Source organism: Aptenodytes patagonicus, chromosome 3 (assembly GCF_965638725.1).
Source record: "Aptenodytes patagonicus chromosome 3, bAptPat1.pri.cur, whole genome shotgun sequence".
NCBI classification, from domain to species: Eukaryota; Metazoa; Chordata; class Aves; order Sphenisciformes; family Spheniscidae; genus Aptenodytes; species Aptenodytes patagonicus.
The window spans coordinates 78703520-78721801 of record NC_134951.1 but is presented as its reverse complement, the minus strand read 5'-3'; the positions used below and the strand labels follow the sequence as shown (position 1 = coordinate 78721801).

Genomic DNA, 18282 nt, shown 5'->3' with positions numbered 1-18282 from the left:
GTAGGTGCCTGTCACGGCAGGGGTCCCCCATGAATGGAGGCACTTGTCCGGGTGTCAGGCCCAGGACAGAGACATGGTTACCTGTTGTCCTTCCACAGGGTGAAACTAAGTGTCCCACCTAGGCACGGCAGGTAGCCACCTCTCTTGCCTTCACTGCCATCACTGTGTGGGCTGTCAGAGCAGACGCATTCATCTGCAGCCCTTCTGTAGAGTCACCAGCCCTTTGATGTGACTGGGAGACCTTTTCTGATTATTTCGAAGTAGAGGCTGACTCTTCTCAGCTCCCACTGCAGACTGAGCAGAAATCAATTCTTCATATTTAGCATCTATCAATGTCACTGAAAGCTGCAGTCAGGCACTGCCACAGCTTGGACAGTAGGTCATTGATACCAAATCCCTTCATGTGGAATCTATTTTCTCTTTCCCTATTTTATCCTCGTGCTGATGGTGGTGGTTCTTTGAAACGACTCAACCCATATACCCAAGCTTAAGGCAGCTAGATACGAGCGGGAAAAAAGGCATCTGCCTCACAGACTCTTCAGTTTCATATAATGAGTTATCAGGCATCATTTGCTCATCATCCAGCATTCTTATGATCTGCAGCAATTTGGGGACTGCCTGTCTCATCTTCATCTCCTGCTGCCTTCTGCACTCTGGGAGACACACCTTTGACACCTGGGACACACGCTGCCTCCCTTGGCTATACCATTCAGCTCCTATGCTGCCGCTATGGAACACACTACCTCTGCCTTCTTAGGGATATCTCTTGAGAGTCTGCTTCAGCAGGAATTGCTTTTAGCTCTAGCAGCCAGAGATTTGGTTCCTTTGTTTTTTCAGGGGACAGTTTTACAGTGCCTGTTATTTCAAACAGAGGATGTAGAGTCATCTTCCTTCTATTTTTCACTATCAGGAATATGCAAGACTATCTCATTCCTTCTGAAACTCACAGCTACCACTGCCAACATCTTTGTGAAGTTTCTGGACAATCCAAATGGCAGCATTTGGTATCTGTAATGGCCCCAATCCACCTCAAACCAGAGATATTTCTCATAAGGCTGTTAAAGTGTGTTGTAAAAGTGAGACTCACCTTCTTAGAAGCAACCTAATTATCACAGCCAGCATCACCCAACCTGAACTTGAATTTGCAAATAAAGACATTTAGTGTCCTTAGGCCTCAGAAAGGTTTTCTGTCCCCACCATGACTCCTCAGCACCAAGAAATAGGTGCTGTAAAACTCCTTTCTGCTGAGGTATGATGGAATCTCTTCTGCTTGGAGGAAGCAATCTCCAGGACATCTGTGACTCTGTCACTCCCTTAGGCTCATGATGGCTGTACAATCTCACCTATGCCTGACTCAGACCTTGGAGTTCATAACAGCTACTCTGGCATCAGTCTTTGCCAGAGCTTATTTTCCTTGGGATTGGATGCAAAAGATCTGTACAGAACAGCTACTTTAAAGCCAAAAGGTTCATCCTTCTATGAGTATAAGAGTTTGTCTGGCTGTGCTGGGCCGCACAATGTTATGCACTCACATTTTATCCCACCACAGACACTTCGAGATCTGTATGCAGACCACTCTGGATTGTCCATATTTACAAAGGCTCCATGAACATATGTCTGGCAGTTACAGTTTTACTTTCTCTATGTTAATGGCAAAATCCTGTATGAGGAATCCTCTCCTGATTACAACCTCCTTGTTAATAGTAGGAATAATTCACAAGGCACAACTACATAGCCTTTGTAGGCTACGCTCACTACATTATGTTGAGTCAGATTTCTTCCCACCCACACCTCCAAGAGTGCCTTTTCTTTTGATCCTAATTGGCCTCTCAGAGTTTAAGAACCATGGCCTTTTTACTAGCTCAGTGGCCATCTGGAATGCTTGCCTTCGTGTATGGGTAATAATCGCAGTTTTTGCACTTGGTCACTGAAAAAAATCCTTAAGAACTTGGTTAGAGACTTCTCCCTCTTTACAGAGCAGTTTCTTCAGTCAAACCTTAATTTTGTCTTGACATATAGCTTGGCTTTTGATCCCATCACTCTTTTGAGGAACACAGACTTTCAGGGGTTATAGGCCAGGACAGCAAAGTCCTGTACAGGACAGAAAAGTAAGAGAGACTTTGGGAGTCAAGCGAAAAGGAGCCATGTTACTAAAAATTCTGTTTAAGAGGGATCAAATACCAAGGTCTAAATCCGTGGTGATTTCCATGTGCCATTTGAACAGGGAAGTTACTTGCTTGTCTTTATTCCTGATCCAGCTGTACAGAGCCTCCACCCCCTCTCCCCAGGTGTCAGATGAGTGTGACTTAGCATTTAGACATGCTAAAATCATTTAGGAAGTACCTGGCAACATCAGAAAGTCCATGGGCAAGGCTATTGACCAGAGATGGTCATGCTGGGACCTGCTACTGGAGTACCAGTGTTGAAGCAGCAGTGACAAGACTTTTGGGTACTCCAAGAGTACCCTGACAACTAGGCAGCAGCTCCAAGAGCCCCTGTTGGTAAGACATGCAGCACAGACATTTGTAGTCCCAGCTACACACTGTGATGGCAAGGTGTCCAAACAAGGTTCAGCTTTTCCTATCAGATTGGTCTCCTGTTTTTGCTCTAACATCTCCATTTTATATTTGAGGGCTCAGGGGGATTCTTCTTGTGCAAAGAAATTTCTGGAAGGGGAAATGAGGATCACTCCCCCCAATAACTGGAGATTTTTCAGTGTCTGTTGCTAATAAAAGCATCATCAACATGCTTTGCATTCTCTCTACCTTGGAATCCCACTAGAAAGTACCTGGGAGTCTGAGGCTAAGAGGAATCAAAGGTCTGGGGGCCACTTATGTGACAAATGTGTTCCAATAACTAAAAATTCTCTGGTTTGAAAGGATAGTTGCATGATACTGGTACTGTGAATGTGCTTATGAACAATAAATTTTAAAGAATCTCCAGCTGTTGGTGAAAGGTCTTCCTTTATATTCCAGCAATATAGCAATTTAAGCATGCATTTTATACATGTCAAAACCAATTGTAACTTGTTATATCTGTTTTCTTAACTTGATTTTATTAGCTTTATAAAAATGCTTCAGGAATTTTCCTCTGTAGTTGCCTAGTAGTTGCTTACTAATTTGTTTTAAAACACCTTATGGAATCACATCTCTCTGTTTGCATGCACAAGAGGTTCAAAACATGGGTAAAGCATGGTTCATCATAAACTGATGAACTTCAGAGTTATATCTGCAGATTCTGTTTCAAGAGATGCAGTGTTGTAACACCATTGAGTTAACAAAGCCAATTCCATTTCAGTTTACCTTCTACAATGTAAAAAAGGGATTGGGAAGGACTACAGAGGAACGGAAGCCAAAACTCGGAGGGGTATTCCATGCCAGAAGTGGGCAGAAAAAACACCTCACAACCCAAAGTACGGCCATATTTATATTTGTCTTCATGTTGTCCTGAATCTTTTCCAAGCTTCCCCAACTTCATGTGTATAAACAACTTTATAGTGCATGTTATCAAAGCCAGTTGTCAGGTGACTTTTAAAGACAACTTTATCTTCATCTGTCTTGTTCCTTTTGACCCTACTAGCAGAGAACTGCAATGGTATGGGTAAGGAAAGGGTGCATTGTCAGCTAGAGAAGTTGTGTCTAAATGCTGGGCCTCTTAAGAAGATGAAATGCTGCCTCTATCAACCCATGATGAAAGTTTTGCTATTGGTGACAGTGAGGCCATAATTTCTCTCTTCTGTATGAGGTGTGAAAAAAAAGAAGTGATATCTGTCAGCTCTATGACCTCCTGCCTGCCATACAGAGACAGTTAAGAAGAAACATCCAGCAAAGCATCTAAGGGACCTGCCCAGGCAAAGTTTTCTCAGGGCTGGCTGCCAGTGGGCTCACTGAAGCAAGTGTGGAAGCAGAGAGCCCATTTTCTCTGATCTATGTTGGAGTTTTATCTGTTTAAAAAGTTATTTTTTGATGTTATGCTAATGAAACTTGGATGTGCTTGTTTCAATTTTTTGTTTAAAAGCCATTTAGTCTTCTCTGGGAGGATTGCTATAGGAAGAAGCCTAGGGTCACTTGCTTCAAAATCTCTGCAAATTAGGATCCAGTTGTGTTTGGTGAATAGTCTCAAGAAATACTCCACTTTTAAAGTAGCTGCATTAAGAGAAATACATGACAGATCCACAGGCCATAGTAAGCTGACTAGATCAAGTGGATGCAACTATTAAAGAAAATAATTGTCCTTTGAGACTGTCATAGTCCTTACGGGCTGTAAGCTCACCCATCATTGGCAACTGGGACCTAGGGAGAAGCTACTGATAATGGTAGTTACAGAATGTTTTTCAGATTTCATTTACAGGTTACAATGGGGAATTTGTTTGTCTCATTTTTACTGTGAATGAACAGAGCCCACAGCTAGCTGAGCAAGTTGGACATTTCCCTTCTGCTCCACTAAATTACTGGAATTAAAATAGAATTTTAATACTATTACAGTTATACACCTGAAAAACACCCCAGTGCAGGGTTGGATGAAAACTACTGCAGAAATCCTGATGGGGATGAAAGTGGACCCTGGTGTTACACAACAGATCCTGCTACCAGATTTGATTACTGTAACATCCCAGAGTGCGAGAGCCAGGTCACGCACACTGGAGAAGGTATATTTATTTTTCAGAGAAGGAGTGTTTGAGTAGGTAATATTATTCCTGCTATTTGTTCTTGCTTTATTATTGCAGATTGATTTCAAATGTGAATTTAGATCAAGCTGGAACTTAAGAAGTTCTCAACACAAAGGTTGTTTTCCTAATTGGCTCCAGTTATCAAAGTAATTTTGTAAATATGGAGGAACTGAAATTTTTTAATCATTTGCTGATATTGTCCTGCTCTTACCCCTGGCAATTTACTTAATTTTAACAAGAGTAAAGATTGACCCAAGTGATGTGTTACATACAGAACTCCCATTGCTATCAGTACATACAGATATGCAACAAAGTCTTCCCTCCAAATGACATGTATCCCTAAAGCTTTATTCATTTGGCTAGGCTGTAATGCATGGTCTTCTGGATTCCTTTCATCATTAGCTGGAGTAAAACCCTCTTTTCCTTTCAGTGTAGTCTTCCATGAATAGATCAGGATCAGAATTCACAGGCTTGTGCGAACCTTGCTTTGTTTTCGTTCTGCCTAGGCCCTACAGTGGAGTGCGTGCAGTGTAATGGTGAAGACTACCATGGAGAAGTTTCCAGAACAGAGTCTGGGCTTGAGTGCCAGCGCTGGGATGCCCAAGAACCTCATATGCATGGATTTACCCTGAAACAGTGAGTCACGCTCAGCGCTGAATTCATTCCTGCAGTGCCTGGGAGACTCTGCCTGCAGACAGCCTCATTCCTACAGCCGGCCATAGCTGACTCATAAGCTTCTCTTTCATTTTCAATGTGCAGCTTTCCAGAGAAGGATCTGAAGATGAATTATTGCCGTAATCCTGATGGCGAACTTCGGCCCTGGTGTTTCACTACCAGCCCTGCTAAACGCTGGGAATATTGCAACATTCCTCATTGCAGTGAGTCTGATTTCCTAAGATCACTCCATAGGGTAGCTTGTCTCATAAAAATGATGCAGGGAGGGGAAAGACAAGAAATCACAGTTCTGAGTAACCCGAGGAAATCCTTGTGAACCGAGGAAAGTGCACGTCAATAAGCAGAATCACTGACTAAATTTCTGTTACATAAAATCATGTAAGGTCAGTGAGGATGCAGATGTCACGAAGTGCAATAATGCTGGAGATGTTATAGAAACCCTAATTTGTCTTCAACCACCTTACTTTTCAATTTACCCGAGAGGCAGGTCATTCAGGTTAAATCAGGTGGTAGTTTTCAGCTGACCTGCTAACTCATGGAAAACACGTAAACCACCATGTAGCCATACTGTGGTATTTTACCTGGGTCTGGCCAGCACAGCCAGCACTGCCTTTTTCTTAGCAAGGGATGAAGGAAGAAACAAGTTCAGGCCTCAGGAGAAAAACTTGACTTATCAGTGAGCTAGCTTAACCCATTAAGCTGAGCTCATTAAATCTGGACATTTCCAAAGCACTGAATAACGAGATTAGCATTGCCATTTGTAGAATTAGACTGCACTTTGAGAAAAATTTTGTGTTTTTATCTCTAGAGCTTGCTTTCTTATACATCTGCACTTGCCAGTGCTCTAAGCAGCAGCATGTGTTTGCTAGATGTAGTTCACCTCAGCATGCTCAATTGCAGATGGAAGAATGACTATTTATAGACTTCTGTATGATAAAGTAAATTGTGAAAGTTAGCAGAGCATCCCCATTTTGTGCTTAAAACTTAAAACCGGTTTAAGGAACAGACCAACCTTTTAGACTCATACTTGTCTCCTTGGGAAATTCCATATAGAAAGTATATAATAAGTATGCACTGTAGATTCATTTTCTCTCTGCCCTCTGCAGGTTCTGTGCCTCTGATCGTTACTCTTACTTCCTTTGCTGTTCCCCACATGCCAGGCCAATTCACTTTCTTTCACTCCTCCTTCTGCCCCACTTTCCCAATTCACTGACTCCAGAGGCTCAGCTCTGAAGGCTGTTTTGCTTTCTCTCACAATTTCTTCTTCGCCCTTATCCTTATCCTTTCTGCCCTTCCACCCTACCCATGTGTATTATATTAATGTGCTCCCTTCATCCCACTTGTTTTTACCAGACTGTACAGGACTACTTACTGCCTTTCCAGCTCTGGTCTCAGGGGACTGCAGGCACAAAATCTGGCTCGACCCAGCAAAATTATTTACTGACTGCCGTAAAAGGGCAGACACAGGACATCTGTCTGGCAGCCCGACTGCTTGTTAAAATGTACACTTTGGTTTTGCCATGGCTTTCAACCAATGTCACCTCTGCTAAAAGAAAACAATGCATGTTCGAGATTACAGAAAACAGAGGGGGTTTTAATATTTTTGAAAGCACTGTCTAGCTGTGTTTTTTCTTTTATTTTCTTTTCCTTTTTCTTTTTTTTTTTAAATCCTGTTGCAGCTACACACCCACCAGTCTCTGGCCTGGGCTCCCAGTGTCTTTCAGGGAAAGGAGAAGACTATCGAGGCAGGATAGCCATCACCGAGTCGGGAAATGCCTGCCAACACTGGAACACACAGTTTCCTCACAGACATGGCTGGATTCCTGACAGATATCCCTGCAAGTATGCTGAGCCTCGTCATTTTAACAAATAAGAAAGAACATAGTTATTACTTATAGACCCAGATGCAGAGGCAAGAATAGCACAGGTTTTCTGCAGCTATGTTGATAAGCTGTATTCTCGCCTTTTGTCAGCTCTCATTACTTCTGTTCAGGTCTTGCTCTTAATTTTTTTCAACATTCCCTTTTTTACCAGCTGCTTTATTCTCGTGTACTTGTCTCACTTGTCTCCTCCACATCCCACTGCAGCGTTATAAGTATTTACTACTTTTATGTTAAAAATCCGCTGGCTGTGTTTTGGCACACTTGGCACACTTTCAATGCATTAGTCTTCTGAAGAGCGATGCTCCAAGGTCCAAGATGCTCCAATACATCCTCGTGCTCCAAGGTCAGAGGAGCTGGGTTTGCAGAGCATTATCAATGAGCAAGGGGAGCTGGGACTGACCAGGCTTTTAGCTCTGTATTTTCATAGAATCATAGAATCATAGAATCATTGAGGTTGGAAAAGACCTCTAAGATCATCGAGTCCAACCGTCGACCCAACACCACCATGCCCACTAAACCATGTCCCTAAGTGCCTCATCTACTCGTCTTTTAAATACCTCCAGGGATGGGGACTCAACCACTTCCCTGGGCAGCCTCTTCCAATATTTTGATCCTGTGGGTTGTGAAATGGATCCTGCAAGTTTTCCTGGGCATGTGAAACCCTGTCCATTATCACAGGGCAGAGAGCAGTGTGCACCAGTGCTCATATGCACATGCTTCCAGGATCAGTCTGTGACATCCAGCCTCGCCTGGTTCTTACCGTAACGGTCAGGTACACCAACAGTTTGTGTTTTGAAGTCAGCTTTTACTGCTGTATCTTGGCCTCAAAAACAGGAGCAGAAAGTATAAGCATTGGAAAAATTCTTCATACATCATCAGCATTTAGACTATAAATTCGAAGGCTGTTGATTAGTCCCAAAATAGTGGTGCATGAGGTAACCTCCAAAAAGAATAAATGTAACCACTGAGTTGAGTTCTGCATGCAGTAGTTGTTAATAGTCTTCCATACAACTCTTCTTGATTTCTATGAGTAGTTTAAAGCCGGTGTTTCTGTTTCAGGGGCTTAGAGGAAAACTACTGTAGAAACCCTGATGGAGAGAAGAGGCCTTGGTGCTACACCACCAGCAGCGTTCGGTGGGAATATTGTGCAATTCCACACTGTGATGGGACAGAACAAGGGATTGTTGGTATGAGTAGTGGAGTGTACTTGAGAGAAGGATTTTAAAGCAGTGAGAGACTTATTGTTTCTCATTGTAAATGTGTCAAATCTTTTTTCAGTCACTTTGTCACTGTTGTTAATGCAGTTTTTCTGCTTGGCATGTTACAAAACCTGCCAAATATTGGACTTTCAATGGTTAAGGAAGTGCAGTGAAGGATATAAATCACCAGCTGTCCCAACAGAAGAATTGCAGGATGACAGAGGTTTATTTTTTTATATTCCTTTTTTTTTCCCCAATGTTGGACATTTTTAGCAAGTTAATTGAAAAATGAAAAATAAGTTTAAAGGGATAAAAAAGTGCTAAATAAAAGGAAGTCCCATTTTTTGAAAGTAGCCATGAAAGAGAGGACAGGATCTTCCAAAGTAATAAAAATCTCATCTGAAACATCCATTCATTTAAACATAAAAAATAACAAGAAAGTCTTAGTGCAATCAAAAGGATAATAGAGAGATTAAAGTTTAACACAATGTCCATTTTACAAATATATCAGGGGCAAAATCACTAGCATCTAATCTTTGAGGATTTTTCATGGGAACTTTCTGATCTTTAATTCAAACATGTTCACATATACCAAAAGGAAACTGAGGGATGAAGGGATGAACCTTCCACTGAACGGCATCTGACATATGAGGGTAATCTGTGAAAGTTTTCGAAATATCTTTGGAAATGCCCTTCTGCTTTTCATGCTGGCCGTGATGGTCTCACTGGACGCTGTCTGTATAAATGAGTCATGTGTTTTTGTTGTCCTGTGTGTTTGATGCTTTCTTGTGCCTACTCGGTAAGACCATAAAATCGTGATGCCAAAGACCAGTTTCTGTTGTTCGCTGCAGATGCGCCTGTGCAGGTTTCCCTGTCAGAGGAGTGCTACCGAGGCAAAGGCCAGAGTTATCGTGGCACAACTTCCATCACTGTATCAGGAAAGAAATGCCAGGCCTGGAACTCCATGTTCCCACACAGGCATGAAAAAACCCCGGACAGATTCCCAAACGCGTATGTTTATCACAACTTTTCTTGCTTTATCTGACAATGACCATTGCTGATTGTATTATCTGTGCACGTCTATGCTTTAAAACACTGCCAGGGAATATATCTATAAAAGAGAATTTTTCCAAGTCACGGAAACATTTTCTGTTAGTCTAATTTTTAAAAACTGTGTTTTCTTGTTATTTAAATTCTGAGTAAAATGCAGCTGTGTCCCTTTACTCTTAAATCTGAGCTTCTGTAACCGACACCGGGAGACTTGTATCCAGAGTCTGGGCATCTGCTGAAATATGCATTTTGTTTATGAATTTGAGACCTTTGTTGTGGCCTTTCTACTTATTTCATCTGGGAAGAACACAGCATTTATGCTGCAAAACACACAGTCAGATATATTATGATTAGAACTATCATTTAAATGTTCTTTGTAGTTGGAATTGGGCACCCAGAATTGCATACACTGAATTTCCCCCCTTGATTTGTCTTCTTCAGACTAACAAAACTGGACCAGTGATGACTTAGAGAGCTACTCATAATTACTAATGTGCCAGTTATTAATAAGGGTAGGAAAGCAATAAGATGACAATTGCTAGGAAATCCATCATTGCTCGATGGATTACAAGTATAAGTGGGAAGGTTGATACTTTTCTATTTTTCTGCTTTTTTTATGGTGTCACCCTAAATAAATTTTTTTTTTTAAATTTTCAGTCATATTTTGGCATCAAAAATATTGATGTACTGAAACTGGAACATCCTTAGAGGGGATGCTGTTTTTCACAAACATTTACAAAAATTGAAATCAAGCTGTAAAATGTGGAATTAATGTGTTCTGGCATATTTGAAAAAAAGCTTTTTTTTTTCTTTTTTTTTTATTCTGTGACTGTGCTGTGATTCAGGATGGGGAAATACTGCATGTCTGCAAATTATTGAAGAGAGGAATTCTACTTCCCCCTGCTCCAGCAAGCACAGGCATGGGAGTGCTCCCACTGAATTCAGTAGAAGTGTTTTTTTTGGGGAGGTGGGGGGATCATTTCAATAACTATTTATTTGCCATTCTTCTGAATATGAGAAAGAACCCTTTGACATTTAAAAATAAAAATTTTGGTGAAGCATAACTGCCTACCAACAGTATGGATCTTCCTGCATATTTATTATTAATTCACACAAGTGTGTATGCTTATACATATGTACTTAGAAATTAAATTATTGGCATATTGGGCATTTATTTAGCTACTCAGCACATTGATGTATTACAGCCAGAATTTAAGCCAGTAGTTGAATTATGTTTCCTTATGCATAAATATATTTATGACTCTGATGTACATGTGAAATATAACTCTCCACGCATATCACAGCCATAAATGTGTTTGCTGGTAATAGGATATCTGCCAAGAAGTAAACAATTAATAAATGTATTTATTGGAACAGGCTGCCCAGGGAAGTGGTGGAGTCCCCATCCCTGGAGGTATTTAAAAGACGTGTAGATGAGGCGCTTAGGGACATGGTTTAGTGGGCATGGTGGTGTTGGGTTGACGGTTGGACTCGATGATCTTAGAGGTCTTTTCCAACCTCAATGATTCTATGATTCTATGATTCTATGAATCTCTACATAGTACAGATCCACATCTTTTTGGCAAGATATTCCTATGATTACTTTCAGTCTTATGCAGCGTGACTATTGTACTTATTTTTGCAGGGATTTGAGGGACAACTATTGTAGAAACCCAGATGGTGATAACAGTCCATGGTGTTTCACCACTGACCCCAGCACGATATGGGAGTACTGCAATCTCAAGAGGTGTGATGATCACACACAAGAGCCTGCACCAAATGACCCCCCTGCAACGACAGCACAAAATGTTGGCCTGACTACACCCACCACATCTGGTAACAGCTGGCTATAAATGTCACCTCCCGTAGAGTCTGTGGGTAAAGGAAATAGTAATCTATCAAAATTATTCTTAAGTAGTGCTACAACGTAACAGTCACATCCCTCCTCCAGCTTTCGGATCTGTACTGTTGAATTTTGCAGCAAGTACTCTTTAGTCAGTTCATATCCTGTAGCCTATGTCATTTTACAGTGCATTCTGTAGGATATCTTTTTCATTTAGAGGAACAAGAAGAAAATAGACAAAATTTCCAGTGTTTCTGTAGCTGTGTGCTATTGAAATACAATCACAGTGGATGATGTTGTTATAGGAATTTTGCTGGTGCTGTGCTTTATGTTTTCAGGAGGTTGACCTTATCTTGTTGTATTGTTCATAGGCAACCATGTTTTGCAAAGTGTATGCACCAAGCGAAACAGGTTTTTGCTCTATCCTGCTTCATTGCTTCCTTAATTAATAGTCCATGTTGGTCAAAGTGGTGTGACTTTTCTGAATGTATAGTAGAGCTTTCCACGGATTATATACTTTGCAAAGGAAGGTGGCAGGGTTGGATAAAAGATACATTCCTAAATGGAGCTTTGTACTCTTACTCATGGGCAGCAGAAGAAAGTACCTGAAGCAATGTCCTCGGAAGCAACAAATGCTCTCTCAGTGTAATGGGCTGCTAACTCTGAAATACGCTTCTGTCATGGAAGGTGCTTACTGATACCAACTTGGCAAAAATCTTGGAGTCTTTTCAGATATTTGCAATATGTTACAAAAATCTTTAGCCTGAAGTTCCTTGAATTTTTTTCCAATTCAGTTACTCGGTACATCCAGGAAGACATCCATCTTGACAAACTAAGAGATCACATCACAGGGTACACTTTTGTCTTTCTGCTGTAGACACTAGAGAGTGTGCAAGTCCTAAAGGTACTTAATCTGCCTTGTTTCTGCTTACCATCACCACATATAGATTCAGCAGCTAACAATAATTTCCTTTTCCTCTTTTTTCACAGACTGCATTAACGGTAATGGTAAAGACTATCGCGGCACAGTAGCAAAAACTGGAAGGGGCAGGACTTGTCAAGAGTGGAGTTCTCAGAAACCTCATAGCCACAAATATTTCACTCCTGTGACTCATCCAAGAGCGGGCCTGGATAAAAATGTAAACAGCTGCTAATGCCATTGGTGTCATTGAACATTGTCTCCGTTCTCCATGACCCCTCAGTAAACACTTCATGTTCAGTCTTTATAGACCAGGTTAAGCATATCTGGAAGTCATCATGTTGATAGCCCAGACCTATAATAGCATTGAGGAGGGAAGGATGCATTTTACATTACCTAGGATATTGGTACTTCAAGCACAGAGGTACACCATGGGGTTGATGCTGACAGGCAAGCAGCGCAAAAGAATCATACAGCGCTTCCCTGATTTCTGCATACCCCAAAGCGATGCCTGTTGCTGTTTGTCACAAACTAAGCAGGCTTCTGGCAAATTCTCGGAGCTGACCTAACTTGCTCTCACTGACTTTAGAGGAAGAAGGATTAGGCCAACAATAAATGTTTTAGTGCAAAGCACTTAGTCATCCTATATCAAACTTTACTTCTCAGGAGGCCTTAAAAAGCACTAGAGCTAGGGTGACTCTTGGTGGATGAAGAAAATTATAGCAATTTCATCATATTTTTCTAATTTCACCTAATAGTTTTGAGATACAGGAAAGAAAGAATTTTGTGATCAGAGGAAATAGAAAGCATTTAACATCTAGTGGAAAAGTCATTGGGGGAAATAATTCAAAGTTTTAATTTAACACTTTTTTAAAAACATGCACTTCTTCATTCTGTGGCTAACATTTGGAGTCTTCATTCTCTGTTTTTGTAATTATTACAGTATTGCAGGAATCCTGATGGAGATGTAAATGGTGTTTGGTGCTTCACAACAGACCCAGAAAAAAAATGGGAGCACTGTGAAATCCCACGCTGCTGTAATTATCCTTAAAGACTTTTCTGTCCTCCCTTTCTACAACTTATTATGATAGTTACAAAATGTTTTCAATCCGACCGTAAAAAAAATGCAGTAGGCAGTAGCTTTAGATTCGAATTTAGGTCTGTATGGAAGTTTGACACAATCAGGCACCTGTAACAGTCAGACAAAGTTTAGATAACCTGGTGCCAAGAATCATCAGTAAGATTTCATAGATAACAATCTGTGTGCTCTTTATCATCAGTGAAGCTAAGCACTCAGAGTTGCTAGCTGAATTTGAAATATCCAGTGAAGCTGTGAAGAGAGGTATTCCTTCCCCAGGCCCCTCAAACACAAGCACACCCTTGATGTTCATGCTAGTCTTTCCATGCACTTCGTGGCAGGACTAATGCCTTGAGAACCTGCTCATACACTTTTCCTGTTAGTTGGGAGCACCACAGATTACATCCTTTGAAACACTTGTCATCCTCTGCTGACTTAATTTTTATTCTGATCTGGATGTTAAAATAATCTGTCCCTAGATATTTTGCCTTTCTTTTGGGGTAGGGAGTGAATTTGGTCCTGGATATTTTATGCAGATTTCCTTAATTCTTTTTTTCTATTTTGGGATAGTAATCAGTACACTGAGCAGGTGTAGCGTTTGCTGAAAAATTCAGCAGCGAAAGAGATTTTACCTTCTGTGGTGCCCTGGCAGTGGGCATCAATAACAACTGTAATGTACTGGGAGCACTTCTTGGCACACCTGGCAGTCATCTCATTTGCTTTGCTCTTCCCTTCCTTGCCTGCATTTTGACAGATTTTTTTTTTATTTTAATATATCTGGCAGGGATATGAAAAGTCTATTTCTTCTTCATCTTATGTATTATTTTTACTACAGTAACATCTAGAGGCCAGGTCCCTGCTCTGTTGGACAATGTAGCAATACAAAATAGTGAAGAGTGGTCACTCCCTCAGGAGTATGTGATATTCTTCATGCTGGCCATCTAATCTGTTCCTCTAAGCAGCAATGCATTATGATTGTACGCATTAATTTTGTCGATGAGACCTAAGAGCTGTGCAGGCAAAAAGAATAAGGAATGGTATACAAACAACACATACCACAGCTGTAAAACCTGCTCCCTGAAACTGCTGTGGTGGAGCTTCACTTTGAGATCTGATCTCTTTTCAAAACAGCTTTTGAATACTAGATTTTTAAATTAAGGTGTAGGGGAACTTTACAGTCTCTTGCCTTTGATTACTTTATTAATTGTCTCATACTGGAACTAACAAATTTAACATCTGTAGCACCATATGAAGCTCTGGAAAGAGTTACTTGAGTCCTTACTGAGCACCCAAGCTCAATCCATTTAAAAAAGTTCAGAGAGATTTGGATTAACAAGAAAGCAGAGTGAGCAGTGTGAGGGGAAAATTGGAATATTTTATGACAAGGGGACAGTGACTCAATTTTATTTATAACCTAGGGATTGGTTTGAACTCAACCAAGGTGCAGACTGTAACGTTTTAAAGAATTTAGAAATTGTTGTTATTGTCTGGGCAATAAACTCTTCCACTTTCTTTAGCTCTCTTTTCCCTTCAGCTTCTTCTACTTTCTTTAGCTCTCTTTTCCCTTCAACTTCTCTATAGATTTTCTTTTTGGGGTGGGGCTCATTGTGGTTTTACTTATGTTATCTGGCTACATCCAAATACTTGACATAGTTAACAATTTTTTCCAGGTAAATTAATATTTTGTCATGTCAAATGTGATATATTAGCCTCAGGTTTAAATGTTCAAGGTAATGATAATATAATGGAGTCTAAAGGTTCTGGTTGTTCCTTTACCCTTAGTTTCTATTAACCAATGTAAAGAGTGAAAGCCTAAGGAAGATAAAAAAATGTCTTATGCCTTTCTCTTTTTATCTGATTGCACTATGGATGGCATTACAGAACCGTTTTAAAATTCTCCATTGTAGCTTTTTTTATTCTGTAGCTTCTTCTGAGCATAACTGTGGAAAAGTCCCAATGAGGAGTGAACGAGCCTGTGAGCAATATAGCATGTGTGACGCACCTCCAGGGTCTTGGCCTTGGCACGTCAGTCTCAGGATGAGGTACTGGTATTCCAGACTGTATCACCATCCGTGAGCACCAGGGTTTCACAGGGAACAGGCGTTAGACGGAGACTGACAGGAAACAATGCATATGCTTCTGGAGACTGGTCTTGGTTTCTATATAAAATGCCTTAGCATGTAAAATAAACTTTTTTTTTTTTTAATCATAATGTCCACAGCTACTTATTGGGTCATTAATCCCAAACTCCCCACTTTCTCCTGAATCTCTAGAAGGCAAACTTGAACTGCAGACATTAAGTACACCTTTATTACTGAAATGGGGAAGGAATAATTCCCACTGAGGATAAAGACAATTAATTGCATTCTGCAGTGGGGGATTTAAGCCCAGGAATATAGCACCAACCTGCAACGTGTATGAATAGGTTTTGATCATCCCTTTTCACCTAGCATCCAATCTGCTTCAAATGTAAATTGATGCTGTGATCACCCTAGCTGTGTTAGAAGCCATAGGAAGACCATAACCTCTCAGTATAAAAAAACAATTATGCATAACATTTCCACAGTCATAATGAGAGTGGCTGAACAGGAGATGAAGAAATGCTTACAGAAAGGCTAATGAAAATTTCTATAGAGCTGTTGACAGTCACCATAATAAATATTATCCCAAGAAAAGTTAAAAGTCCATAGTAAGGTTTATTTGAAGAACTAGTCCAAAGCAACCCCACAAATCAGAAGGATGTATCCTTTTATTAATTGCTAATCGGGACAAACCCATTACATCACAAGTGACATTGTTAGGAAATGTAATTATTTTTATTACATTCCTGAAAGCAAGAGTGCCCTGTTGCAAAAATTTCACTTGGGTGTCAAATTTCTTTTCATGTCTCTCATGTTCTGGAGCAAATAAAGCTTGTCCTTTGAAAATCTGCATTTGATTTCTTTTGCCATTGGCAAAAGACAAACTATGACTGGTAAAAGGGGGGGCATATTGCTGGTTTGCTACTATTTCCCATTGTGCACAGCATAGATGGTGGAGAATTGACTATGCAGTCTTAAATGAATGTGATTGTCTTCTCTATTCTAGTACCAACGTGCACCATTGTGCTGGCACTCTGATACATCCACAGTGGGTCCTTACTGCAGCTCAGTGCTTGCAAGAGTGAGTATCTGCTAGAACGAGTGACAGGCATTTCCTAAATCTGTATGAGAAAATCAACAGAGGACCAAGATGTACCAAATAAGGCACTTTTGTTACTCATTATTTCCTGTCTTTCTTGCCAGCAAGAAAGTGCAGCAGAGCACAACAGAGGTTACTTCTGTTGTCTGCCCTCTCGCCCACCCCAAAGCATGCTGAAAAGTGTGCTAATGATGTGCTGGTCATAATTGCACTTGGAAAAACTGTGGCTAGCAGCTGACCCTTAGGGCTTTAGGAGTTGTGAACACTGCAAGAAGGTGCCACATTATTTAGAGCCCATGGGATTTTTCCATGATCATAAAAATCAAACTGTTTAAAAAACCCCACATTTTCCTCCTCCCCAAGAATAAATGCAGGTATCTATGGTCAGAAGCAGCAACCTGACCATCTTATTAATTGCAATTCTCCAGGGAAACCACTGAATTTTGTAAGAGCGACATTCCTGATTACAAGTATGGATGTATAACCTTGCCACTGTCTTTTCTTCCAGGTCAACAAAGCCTTCTTCCTACAGGGTGTTTCTTGGGATACAGAATCTCAATGCAGCAGAGCCATCCCTGCAAATCCAAAGTGTTCAGAAAGTATTAAAGGAACCAAGTGGAGCAGACATTGCTTTGCTGAAGTTGAACAGGTACCATTTCAGTCCAAGTTTTCCACCCCTAACACCTTTACTCTGAAGTCACGAGTTAGCTTAGCCTAGAGTTAGCTCTCAGGGGTGGTTGTGGGATGGTATGAGAGAGCGTGAGTCCCTTCAAGTGTTAGCATAGGCATCTGTTCAAGAGTAAACCCTGAGCATCTCTCCTGCTGAATGCCCCCACTGGCAGAATCCATGTGAGCTTCTTACACAGTTTAGGAAAGGCAAGGACCAGTTAGGATGGAAGGGATTGCCACCCACTAAGCGGCAGCTCCACTGAAGCAGGGAGGGTGGAGGCAAACCAAAGTGGAGTTGTGTCTGGAGAATCTGCTTGGACGGTTTTCCTGCTCAGCCCTGAGGGTTGTGAGCTCCAACTGAAACTTTGGCCAGGAGGCACCACAGCTTCTGCATGGAGCAAGTAGAAGGGTCCAGTTTCCCTGGCAGTGCTCCAGGCCAGGCCACATCCATATTTCACGAGCTGCAGACTTGGCCAACAACTCAGTAAAACCAGATCCTGCTTGTGATATAGTGAAAAATCCTGTGCATAACTGTAATTGCCTGAAGCCCTCTTTTGTGTCTTGCTTAGATATCTGAGCAGTCTGCTGTGAAATGTGTGCAGTTACTTCAATGTTATTTGTTCCCTTTTGGAACGCTCCTGAAACTTTTCTACTTACTCATTGGTTTCCCTCTTGCTCTTACACTCACCATGCATGGATTAAAGATCATGAAAAGCTCATGTTTGACCTGAGAGGGCATTTCTTTTTAAAAAGTCACCATACAGCTTTAATGAACTTAGAAAAATTTCACTTAAATTTCAACTCAGGTTCTCTGGTGCTTGATTAATCAAAAACTCACTGACTTCAGGTGAGTAGAAGGAACTCATGCTCCACCAGTTTTACTCTTTGCTAGTGCTTGTAACTATGTCATTCAATTCCTCTTTCATTGGGTGCTCTGTGCACATGTGCGCTGTAGATACATGCATGCTATAGCACTGTAGTCAGTTTTGCATCAGCAGCACTCACCATCTGAGCACATTCTGCATGTGAGATGCCATAAATAGCAGATATGGGTATCATACCCCTCAGTTTCTGTCTTCGATCAACTTTGCTTGTTTTCAACTTCATTAAATTCCTT

At 40.9% G+C, this 18282-nt stretch overlaps 1 protein-coding gene across 5 annotated transcripts in view; it reads left to right on the top strand.

The window, feature by feature from the left end:
• Nucleotides 1-18282, top strand: part of LOC143158242 (plasminogen-like) — a 38932-nt gene that overhangs the window by 6298 nt on the left and 14352 nt on the right. For all 5 annotated transcript variants that reach the window (XM_076333943.1, XM_076333941.1, XM_076333940.1 and 2 more), the window contains exons 4-16: nucleotides 3298-3412; nucleotides 4485-4648; nucleotides 5176-5305; nucleotides 5429-5547; nucleotides 7024-7186; nucleotides 8287-8414; nucleotides 9278-9437; nucleotides 11122-11312; nucleotides 12310-12458; nucleotides 13182-13275; nucleotides 15241-15358; nucleotides 16404-16478; nucleotides 17005-17145. In XM_076333943.1, the coding sequence (XP_076190058.1) occupies nucleotides 3298-3412; nucleotides 4485-4648; nucleotides 5176-5305; nucleotides 5429-5547; nucleotides 7024-7186; nucleotides 8287-8414; nucleotides 9278-9437; nucleotides 11122-11312; nucleotides 12310-12458; nucleotides 13182-13275; nucleotides 15241-15358; nucleotides 16404-16478; nucleotides 17005-17145 (1747 nt within the window). The remainder of the gene's footprint in view (nucleotides 1-3297; nucleotides 3413-4484; nucleotides 4649-5175; nucleotides 5306-5428; nucleotides 5548-7023; nucleotides 7187-8286; nucleotides 8415-9277; nucleotides 9438-11121; nucleotides 11313-12309; nucleotides 12459-13181; nucleotides 13276-15240; nucleotides 15359-16403; nucleotides 16479-17004; nucleotides 17146-18282) is intronic.